The sequence below is a fragment of the Pituophis catenifer genome, unplaced genomic scaffold (assembly GCF_029215685.1).
Source record: "Pituophis catenifer annectens isolate HBS135680 unplaced genomic scaffold, rPitCat1.0.hap2 SCAF_1, whole genome shotgun sequence".
NCBI classification, from domain to species: Eukaryota; Metazoa; Chordata; class Lepidosauria; order Squamata; family Colubridae; genus Pituophis; species Pituophis catenifer.
In genome coordinates, this window is record NW_027256881.1 from 47,663,794 (window position 1) to 47,676,030 (window position 12,237).

The 12,237-nt window shown below is 37.5% G+C and overlaps 1 protein-coding gene across 1 annotated transcript in view; it reads left to right on the top strand.

Moving 5' to 3' along the window:
• The first annotated feature begins 5,636 nt into the window (after positions 1 to 5,636).
• Positions 5,637 to 12,237, top strand: part of KCTD3 (potassium channel tetramerization domain containing 3) — a 32,312-nt gene continuing 25,711 nt past the window's right edge. Inside the window, exons 1-2 of the mRNA XM_070932395.1 lie at positions 5,637 to 5,973; positions 11,359 to 11,412. Of these exons, the coding sequence (XP_070788496.1) occupies positions 5,900 to 5,973; positions 11,359 to 11,412 (128 nt within the window). The 5' untranslated portion in view covers positions 5,637 to 5,899. The remainder of the gene's footprint in view (positions 5,974 to 11,358; positions 11,413 to 12,237) is intronic.

Below are 12,237 nucleotides of genomic sequence, written 5' to 3' on the forward strand. Positions count from 1 at the left end.
GAGGATGGAGTTCTTTTAAGCAATAGTGGTAACTCAGAATCATCTTCTTCAAACGAAGAATTAGACTTTGATTCCTTCTTAGACAAAATGGAAGTTGCTAAAGGAAAGCGACGTCGCATAAGCGTTACAGAACCAGTAAATGTCCAAATAAAAAAATTCCAACAGGAGTTTTATAAAGCACTAAAAGAAGTTGAAAAGTATGATCGCTCATCAAAACTTACTGTTGAAGAAGCCATCCTTGTTTATCCAGAGATCGTTAGTGATGTGGCCAGAATAGTTACTGCAATGCCACCCACCCAAGTCAGTGTCGAAAGATTATTTTCAGCCCTAAAAATAATAAAGTCTGACTTAAGAGCCTCTATGAAAGAGGATCTGGCAGAGGCAATTCTCTTCCTTAGAACTCTACATTGAATTGATTTGCATTTGCTAAGCCTATAACTACATTTCAAGATTAATATAAACCATTTCTAGGTTTTACAGATTTTGTTTTTGGTTCATATAGATAAGCTTTGTTTTTGTTCTAAAACAACCAAATAATGTGGTTTGTATTTTTGAACTGGTAAAGTTCCTGTTCCTGATGTTTATGCCTGCTGCTACTATCCAGCAACTTGATTAATTAAATTAATAAAAAAAAATTAATAAAACTTTGTTGTTTTCATTGTGTTTGTCTTTTGCTTAAACTGTTCAATACAGTAGACTGTTGGCTTCCCAGCCAGTAGTCCTGTGGTAATGACATGTATGTTGCCTTTCTTTCCTTCAAGGAATGTATAAAATACATTCGCATATTAATACAGAGGAGTCGGAGTCGGGGAGTCGGAGTCGGAGTCAGAGTCGGAAGTACAAAAAACTGAGGAGTCGGAGTCGGAACATTTATCTCCCGACTCCACAGCTCTGGTAAATTAGCCTGCAATACTGCATTTTAACCACTGCACCACCATGGCTTAGACTGATATAAATATTTTACCTCTTGTCTCAATTACTGTAACAGATTTGATCTTGGAATGAAAATCTAACAGTTTTATAGTATTAATCTATACATGTTATATACAGTGGTGGTATTCAAATCATTTAACAACCGGTTCTCTGCCCTAATGATTTCTTCCAACAACCAGTTCACCAAACTGTTCAGAAAGTTAACAATTGGTTCTCCCGAAGTGGTGCGAACTGGCTGAATCCCACCACTGGTTATATATGTCTCCTTGACTGTAGTCTTAAATCCCATTCAGTTCTCTTAAATAGATATGCATAGGAAAATGTTATTAGAATGGAAAACCAAGAGAATATGCAGGAAAAAAAGGATACTAGTGAGACCCTAAAAAGCCATTTTTTAAAAATTTAGGTATAAGTAATACTACCTTGTTAGCCCACAAAAGTAGTGGGAGAGTCAAAGGAGTAATTTATTTCAATCCCAGACTAAGTTTGTTTTTTTATGTTAATGAAAGTCTACTACAGCTAGTTCAAAATTTAATTGTGTGGTGTTGCAAGTATTTGTTACTGGCTCATGTGATTTATGTGGCTGGTGCAGGTTCATGCAGTATCACCTGGGCAATAGACAAAAGTATTTATATGAAGATCAATCCAGTAAAATTAGGAAAAATATATAAAAATCTGTCATTGAATAGTTATGAAAAACTTATGAAAAGTATATAGGTCTTTATTGTAAATAGTGTAGCTCTATTGATAGATACACTGAAAACAGTATTTATTTATGGAATGTTGACAAAGATCAGGATTTTTGCTACATGCTTCATAACAGTTTCATCAGGTTTGAGCCTGACAAAATTCTTTTACTATCAACTAAATAATAAATTTAATTAATCCTGCTTCATAGAAACTAAATTTTTATGAAGCAGGATTAATTATCTTCTCCTTCAAAACATGATATTTAGTCTTTCCTTCATTGTGATATAACAAGTGATCAAAGGATACAGCTCTGAAAATCCATACAAGGTTAACTGAAATGATCCATTACAATCCCAGAACAATATACCCATCTAGTGGGCAAATGTTAATATTGCATCACGTTATTTGCCTATAGTTCTCTTGAAAACATGTGATTTGCCAAAATGGAGATTCCACCCTCCCCCCACTGCTCCCCAAAACCTTCTACTTGCACGATCTACTACTGTGTACTAGACTTTGAAGCGCAACAAAAAATTAACAACAGTAGCAGCAGACAAGAAGTGATGGAGATTCACTTTCTGCATAAACTTAATGGCCATTTTTTCATATCATATAAAGTAGGAAAATTGGCATATTATATTGATATTCAGCCTTACTTTGGTTCTCCAGTTTGTTTAAGTAATCAAATCAGCCATAGATGGTTTAGCATATCTGAATCTGGGATAATTTATTGCATTCCAGTAATATAGGATTCTAAGATAGTTTTGGGGGAAAAAAGTTTATTATTGCTTTAAAATACCAGAATAATTTGGATACAATTGTCCCCAATTTGAGGATCAACTGTCATTAAGCTATCGATTTATTCACTTTTGCAAACTGGAATACATCATTTAAATTATGTATATCTCCATTTCTTGGCATCCAAACCCCAATATATTGAATCATTGAAAGTACTGCTCCAAACATAGCTGAATTTGATTGCAAAAATGTTTTGCAGTTTGCAGGAGTTTCAGTACAGTACCATGGGTATCTTTGCAGGTGGCAAGATTAGCAAATGATGTTACATGCATGATGTCATCATGCAAATGCCATGAAAAATGCCAGATAGCAGGACACAAGTACATGATGGTGCATGTTACTCTGCTTGTATGTCATTTTGGTGCCAATGTGGTTTTCTACAGATTCCTAAAAACAGCTGCATCTTTTCCTGAAATTGCAGCCTTATTAACTACATACTGTTTTCAGTTTTGAGAACCATATTTTCACATTCAGGTCTGCAAATACATACATACATACATACATTCAATTTGAATATGAGAATAATCTTCAAACATACTGTAGAATAGGATCTGATTTCAAAGGCCCATCTTTTCAGCAATATGTAAATAGTCTGTGGTCTGCTACAGCATTTCTCTCCATTATTTTATTTGTAGTCTTATTTTCCTAATCTTTAAACCCTGCCTCACTTACTCTAATCATGGAACTGATACTGTCACATTGTTTCTAATCTCGCCCCAGTGACACAAGTTTTAGTAATTACTACAGGGTTAGTGTTTGTGCCCTTAAACCAATAGTATGGGATGAAAGAGGTGTTTACTAGATATTTCAGGCTTCAGCAGACATGCCACTGGCCTCTGCTCAGCACTGTTTATCGCCATTTTACTGCAGTGAAACTGTTCTAGTAATCCTTTGGATCTGTGCAAGAGTGGTCCAACTACATTTTTTAGGACAGGATTGCATCCCTTTGGTAAACTTGCAATAACTACATGCAAAAGCGAGACACATCTATATCACATTCTATAATAAAGCTGGATTATTTGCTTTGTCTCTATAGCCTTTACAAGTTTAGTGTAAGGTTGAAATACCAAAATAGTTAAATGACAGAAACACTGTTTGCCAAAAGGAATGGAAGAATTGAAAATCGGTACTTATTACCTATATAAAGAAAAGAAAGGAAGAAAAGAGAACTCTTAAAAAAAAGAGTTCTGGTGACAGCTCTCTTTTGACTGTGGTCCATTTTTAAAAAAATCAGGACATGACAGGAAGAAATATAGGGGAGCAAAATAAAAAGTTTAGCTATACTGGACTAAGTTCTGCATTGAGATGTACCCCATATATGTGATAGTGATACGATTTCCAGCTATTTTGTCAGTTGACTACAGATATACTAAAAAAAGCAGGGAAAAGGAATCAAGAAAACGCTTTGCCAATGACCAGCTGAATACATATAATCAGAGTAGCACTATTTGGCAGTGATCTGGAGCAGCTGCAAAAGAGACAGGATAAAGATCATTATTAAGAATTGTAAATCCCATGGCAGACAGAGTGGACAAGTTTTAACTAGATGGGAATGGCTCTCTTGCCATACTAGGATTTTTGATATAATACACACATCCACAAGCCTCATTTTTTTTAATGATGTAAGTATCTCCGCCCTGCAGAGTTCAAACAAAATTTACAGATACTTTAAAACAAGAATGATTCGTTGTTAAAAATGCAAAAGCTTGCTGCGTGCATGAGTGCCACAAACGTATAAGATTTCCCATTTTAATGAATATTGGGAGTCAAGTGCAATTTCCCCCATTTTCTGTGTTTATTATGCAACCGCAAAATTAGAAATATGCTAAAAATATAATTGTACAGTTAAATTCTCATTAATCCAGTGAAAGTTGTCCAGAAATACATGAATGGACACAATATTACCTGAAACTTGGATATCTACATTTGTCTACCATTGTAACAATATGTCAATCCAGATCCATGAAGATAATTGCCCTAAACAAAAAGAAAAGGAAATGTAAAAATGTATAAAGAAAATGTTTGTTACTTCATGTAATATCATAGCAATAGAGCAAATCCATTAGGAGATTGAAGTTTCAGGTTTTACATTAGGTTATATTGATTCCCATTTTTAAAATGATGAAAAACTTGATGGCATTTTAAAGTTTAGCCCAGGCTTGCTATGTAAGTCTTATAAAATGACGGCAATGAAAAAACTGGAATGTGGTGGCAAAACTCACAATGGTCCATTGAGCTTTATACTTACTCAAATATTAAAATGTAACTTAATATGACTTTGGAAAGTTGCAAAAAATATTCAGAATGTGGTTAGAAATGTAGAGTTTTCAGTATTATGCCATTTCACCCAAGAATATAGGCTAGTGTTATGACACGGTAATTGGGCATTTGTGTGTAGTACAGCAACATGTGGAAGACCACAGATTTCCCACATATGTATGTGTGTACTGTGCAGGGAATTTTCTAATCTAATTCATATACTAATGGATTTGAGTGAAACAATTACACCCTGATCAAAAATTCTTTGCTTAACGGTGCTGCCAATGCAGCTAGATATGGTAAACCCACCCTTTAACAACTTTACAGACAAAAATGTATACTTTGGATCGGTCGGTGGCCATAATAAAGATTGATTAAAAAAATGTACACTTGTGAAGTGTTTTTCTTTTTTGGCCAGGAATTCAAGTGAAAAAAAAATCAGCAAGTGGATTTCATCGAAACGTACAGCGGAAATTAGGGGGATTTATCCAAATGCTTCTCTGTTAAGAACTCGTTTCATCAACAGATGCATTGGATTTTAAATTGGGTAACGCTGATGGGAAAGGAAATCCAAATCGGCTGGCAGGCGGCAAAGTTGCAGAAGCTTAAAAGGATACGATGCAGCTACTAAAACGGAGCCTCAATAACCGGTCTCCAAAGAACGGCACGAGCCTCATTTGAACAAGCAGGCCGGGCAAGGGAGGTCTAGTCGATCCTCTTCCGCGTGCCTCCCTTCCGAGCGTTCGTCTTGGGCTTGTTTTGCATATTCCCGCCTTCCGTTGGAGCTCTCGCGAAGACGCAACTAACGCTGGTATTTTGTCCCTCGCGGAGTCCCCTCCTCCAGGTGCCGCGCGTTGCTAGGATTTTTTTTTTTTTTTTTTTTTGCCGTACAGAGCCGCGGCGGCGGCGGCTCAGAGGCGGGGAGGGGGGGGGGGGCGGTGCATCGGCGGCGGCTCTTGGATGCCTGACCGGAGAGAGAGAGAGATCGACCGTTCGCCTCCTCCTCCTCCTCCTCCTTTCCGATCCCCGACCTGGCAGTTTAGCGCTTGCTGGGGAAGGCTCTACGGCCTCGCTGGACGCCCCGTTTTCTCCCCCGGCCCCGCCGCCGCCTCCTTTTCCCACCTCCCTCGACTCCGGGGAGGCGGCTGGAGGCGGCGGCGGCGGCGGCGGCGGCGACGACGACAGGCGGTATTCGGGGCAAGATCTGCTGCTGGGGAAAATGGCGGGGAACGGCGCCGGCTTTGCCGGAGCGGGCAGCGGGGAGATCATCCAGCTCAACGTCGGGGGCACCAGGTGAGCTCGAGCGCGGCACGAGGGGTGGGCGGGATAAGCCGTGGCTGGAGGGGATCTTGGCGGTTGATGGCGAGGGGCGAAGGTGGAGGGGGGGGCGGCGGCTGTTGTGATGGCATGAAGGAGCGGATGCCTTCAGTGGAGACGGGCCTGGGAGAAGAAAGCGACGGTTCTCCTTCCCCAGACTGATCGAATCGCTGCTTTAAATAATCGATGTTGTAAGAAATCTGTTCTGCGTATGAGGAGGGTCAGTTCTGGCTATAGATCGCCTCGGGTCTTCTCATAAAAAAATAATAATCAGAACTTAAAAGAATCGTTTGCTTTAAGAGTGGACAGAAAGGACCACGAGATTCTTCTCTGTTTTTATTATACCACAGAAATCTATCCTCATTATAAATTGTCATTCTTTTTCTACAGTGACATTCCATGAAAGGGTTATCAAACCACCGATGATGAGCCAAGCCGTTTGCAGCCTTGGGGTTGACTGGTTTTGGTTGCACGGTGGCACAAAAACCTGGCTCCAAAGTGTGGAATATCTTGATTGTTTTTACACATGGGACTCAGTTGTACCCAAAGGTGCTTTTTCTAAAGGCAACTGAACTTTCTTGGTTTTTTTTTTTTTTTTTCTTCGAAAACATTTCACTGAACAGAACCGAAGAAGCTTCTTGGATGAGAAATGAAACGTTTTCAAAGAAAACAATAACAACAATCAAGAGAGTGGAGTTGCCTCTTGGAAAAAGTATTTTGGAGACAAGCATGACTTGGGTGATTGAGAATCTCCATAGACATGAGACCCAGCTGAAACCAATGACGAATAACAGGTATCGCCATATTATGAGGGAGCCATTAGTTACTATACTGATCCTTTTTGTGATGCCTTATACAGATATGTGGTTCTAAGTCACAATTCCTCATGGATTCTCTTTTATATGGAACCCAACTGAAATTGCTATCACAAGATAAATAATATAGGTCTGCACAGAATGAATCATTTTCAGCATGATCTGTGATTTGACTATGATTTCACCTGGGTCTCGGTAAAAATAAAAAAAAAATCAAGTATTAGATCTATATTCTTGTGTCATACTATAAGATAAGCATCGTCTGGGTGGCTCTATCCATGCAAATGGTTGTGACATGTACACTAATTTGGTGGTTTCAGATGAATATGATGTAAAAATTATGAGGTGCCATATAAACCCTAAGGCTCATCTTGCTGATCTGTCTGTCTGTCTGTCTGTCTGTCTGTCTGTCTGTCTGTCTGTCTGTCTATCTATCTAATCTATCCAAACAGAAACCTTACAATTGGAGTCTTGATCTTCTCCAATTATTACTTCTGGAAATAAATTAATCTATTGAGGGATTAAGTTGAGAGCCACTGTTTTTCAGGACAGAGATATCAGTTACATCAATAGCCAACTTTAATACCAAAAAGTGCAGGACAATATTCTCTTCTATCAGTATAGGAAAACTCGGTTAAACTAGGTGAAGATCGGAGAAAGAAGTATCACAAGTGAATTAGATGTAATAGCAATATAGAGAGACATAAAGAGGGAATTGCAGTTCTTGTTGACAAAGGATAATCAGTTTTAGTGGCTTCTTCCTAACATACATTAAAGATTGTTATGCTAACTATGCTAGGGAGTATGTCAGAGAGCCTTAAGCTAAATATGGCTTAGACTTAGAGCCTAATTGAGACATGCTGAATCAAGATTCCAGGAACTTCTGCCAAGTTCTTTCCTATTGAGTTTAACATGCATGAATACTATGCATGCTGATTATATTATTCTCTTGTGGATAAGCTGCATTATGCAAAGCATAGAAAAGAAGCAAGAAATAATAAGCAGGAGATGAGGAAATGGAAATATAGGTAAATCTAGTTTATAACCACACCATTCACTCATGTCCTATTATTCTTAATAATTAAATTTATGCACCATCTGAATCACAATGATTCTGGGCAGTTATCGTTCAGAAGTATCTTTGTTTTTATCATATCCATGCATCCTTCTACTCATTCACTCTTCATGTATCTGTTTTGTAATGTGTTTATTGTCTTTCTCTTTTCATGACAAAGCTACCTCAGCGTACTCTTTTTATACTGGTCAATCATTTTTGTTTTGAATTTACATTCATTTAGGTTTTGACATTTATCTCTTGTTTTACAAAATACAGGTAGTCTTCAACTTACGACCAGTTGTTGAGCAGCAAAAAAATGCCCATTGGGGAGAATGGATTCGGACTTCCGACTGTGAGATTTGCTTAATAACTGCTGTAAAAAATGGTTGAAAAAGATGGGCCTGGTTATGTGGTGCCTTGATTTAATGACCACATTGACTTATGACTAGAATTTTGGTCCCAATTGTGGTTGTAAGTTGAGAACTAACTATATTTCTTAAAATGTCCCACTCCTACTGCATTCAGTTTATTTTTATATGTCTCTTCAGATAACTAAATTTATTGTAACTTCCAATAGATAATATAACAACAATCTATTCTGTGTGGCAGAACTTCAGCTATTTGAAAACACATCTCCTCAATTATCTTTTATATGAGCTAAATATACCTGTTTAGTGTCTTGTATTTACAAGGTGTTTGGATAGTACAGACTTTCTGCCACGAAGAAAAAAGTGTCTCTATTTCTTTTACCATGTAAGCATAAAATAAAAAGAAATTAGGTTTATTTATATGCTGATCATCTTTAATATTTTAAATGATTTATTTCAGGGCAGGGTTTAATTATTGTTGCATATACCATGTAGTTAACAGTGCCACACACTTTCCTATATATTTCTAACCTTTTAAAATCTATTGTATTTTTTTCCTTGAGGAAGGCTCCCTTGGACAAACAACGAAAATAGCGCTGAAAGTAATCTGAGGGTGAATCCATGGATTACTTGAATTTTCATGGTAGAATTCAAAGTATCTTCTTTGTTACCAAATATTTGTACAGCTTGATAATTCAACAATGGTTGAGTTCATACATTCTAAAATCAAATCATTATTATGATCAACGACCAGCATAAGAAAAGTGAGGTACAGTCGGGTAGAAAGCATAGAAAATACATCAGAGTCTAAAAATAATAATTGTAAAAAACTAAAAGAGATTAAACCAAAAGTATATATAAAAACAAAAGCCTAAATACATCACAGTATAAAGCACTCTAGTATGATGAGCTGAGTTCTCATTAAAATAATTTATGGCACAGGTCTGAAGGATTTTAAATGCTGCTCTGTAGAACCTAGCAAGATTATATGTTGTAGCAGGGTTAGTATTTGAAAGCAGCAGGGAGATGTAGAATTGTCCTGTGCACCTTAGGCATTTTATTTATTTATTTATAAAATTTATGCAGTAATTATGAGGTGAGGCTAGTACCAATGTCTTTGGAATGCAGGCACTTGAGAAACACACACTGTTGTTTTTGTGTGTCTAGTCTTAGAGTCATTATCTCTCTAGTTAGGGAGAACTGAGAAAAGAGCATGCCATATGCCAAACTAAAGGCTCTCTGGTGTTTAGGATGCTTCAAGATTAGTTAATTATGTCATAGAGAAGACAGAGTTGGATCGTTGGATTCACTGGCAATAAAGGTTGGGGATCTGGATAGGTCTAGTTCCGTGATGGCGAACCTATGGCACGGGTGCCACAGGTGGCACGCGGAGCCATATCTGTGGGCACGCGAGCATTGCCCTACTCAGCTCCAGCGCGCATATGCGTGCCGGCCAGCTAATTTTCGGGCCTTCCGGGCCCACCTGAAGCTGGGAAATGGGCTTTTTCAGGCCTCCGGAGGGCCTCCCAGGTGGGGGACGGAAGGCTGTTTTTGCCCTCCCCAGGCTCCAAGAAAGCCTCTGGAGCCTGGGGAGGGCGGAAAACGGGCCTACCGGGCCCACAGGGCCATCAGGTGCCAAAAGTGGAGATAGCGCAGGGGGGGTGTCATGTGCACATGTGCGGCGGGTGGGGCGCATTGAATTATGGGTATGGGCACATGCATGCACGACCCCTCGCATGATCCCCACTTTTGGCACGCGACAGCAAAAAAGTTAGCTATCACTGATGTAGTTGCTGCTCTGTGTTCGCTACATGCTATTGTGTGCTTTGGCCTGATTATATCCCTGACTGAGGCCTGATTATATCCCTTACTGAAAAGAAGACCTGGAGAGAAACCAAAAGATGATATTGTAGTTGACACTGTCTTTGTACATCACTTGTACAACAAGTCATGTTTTAATTATAGTATGTTGCTCTAAACAGACATAATAAGCCAAAAGGCTACAGTAATTCAAGTATGGCTCAGTTTTGAGAACTTCTCAGGCTTGTCTTCCCTGTTCCAAAGTTGTCGTGTCTCATAGATTAATTTATTTAGTTTATGAGCAAATGTAGGTCTGGTGTGAGCATCTATTATGTTGCTAGTTTTAAACCAAAGAACCAGTCATTTAATATTTGACAAACCTTATAGGTAAAAAATTTAAATATAAAAGTGGCAATTGAAAGCACCTTGTTCCACTAATAAAACTATTTATAGATCTTTGGATTTAAATCAAAGCAATTCACAATGCAATTTTTTTATATGAATATTGTTAGGTGACAAATAGAAATCTACATTATACACATCTGGAAACTAACCACCTTTTTGTTTAGTATATATGACTAACAACTCTTAATCAAAATGATTTAACTCATTGGATTTGTTGAAGAAATGTTGAAACAACATTTAATGGTGCAGTTGTTTTATGTTGTGGCTATCCAGAGTCACTTGAGTGAGATGGACTGCTATATAAATTAGATGGATGGATGTAAGGTTATGGGTATATTAGTGTTCACTAATAGCCTCCTTTGTATGTGTGTGTTTGCGTGAGTATGTGTATTCTTTAGAATTGAAGACACATTTAAATCATTTACATAATTAGAAAAGAGGGAAAGAGTGTAATATCGCTTTGTATTTCATCTTGCTATTTTGTGTAACTATTTTACAGTAACTGTTTTACAGTAACTTGAAAATAAATAATAGGGATAAATTATCAGGTGATAAATGCTCCCTACCATTGCAAACTCAAGCAAGGCCCTGGTACTTACCCAATATAATCTTTCCCTTTGAAGAATTGAACTGTATGCTGTAATCAAAACTTCCTTTATCTTCTATTTCAAAAGAAGCTTTTTGAAGAAAGCCGGAGATCAAACTAGAATAGAATTGTTCTTTTCCATCCATTGAGCAGTCAAGCCACATGAACATGTTTGATTTATTATGAAGTTGAAAAGTAGAAATAATTAGGTCTGTAATAAATGCCAAAATGATCTCTTCATCAGATCAAGTTTTAACATATTTATATTTACTACTGAAAACATATCTAGTTTTATTTGATTGAACCTGACTTTTCATCTGTCTTTTCTAGGTTCAGTACTTCACGACAAACACTAATGTGGATCCCTGACTCCTTTTTTTCCAGGTATTTTGCCATTTACTTAATTATGTCATTTTTACTTGAAAGAAGCTTCAATGAGACTAACTCCCTGTTAAATGGGAAACCCTAGTAGGTCAATAGGTTTGGGTTTTTTTTTTCTATCTTACATTGGGAAACTTTATTATTGAATTTTGTCTTGCAACAAAAACACCAAGCAACCTGGCTCCCTTTCTTATTGTATTCTCTGTATTAAGAAACAAGAGTTAATAAGTTGAGGGAACATTGCTGTTTTGTGGATTATGTAAAATGCAAATAACTTTTGTCTGATGTCTTTGTAATGAAATTTTAAACTGCACTCTTATTTTTTATTTTTCTAACTTTACTACCATATTTAGACCAAAATTGTCTGAAATAGCTTTAGCCTTTTTTTGTGTTATTGATTATTTTTTGATTTATAATATAAATGCTGAACTGAAATAGCTGGTGTACATTTTATTATTTTATGGACGAATCTATTGCTCTGTTCTTTGCACAGCAAATTGACGATTACATTTTGTGACTGATATTTATAGACAGAATCTGAACAGGATGCTACCTAGTTAACTGAGGTAGTAATACTCTAATGACTGCTATTTTTCTGCAGTCAATATTTTCAGGGCAGATGGCAGAGGGGAGAGGATATTGAACTCCTTTCTCATAATGTTCCATCTCCACCATACTCATTGCTTTTTCTGCCATGAAATTCCAGTTATGTATTACTGGTAGTAGAATAGCGAGTTTCAGAATGAAAATGGCAGGTAAATAAAGGATAAAGCACTGCAAATCTTGGGTCCTTGAGCACATGGAGGCTATTAAATTCTATTAAGATCC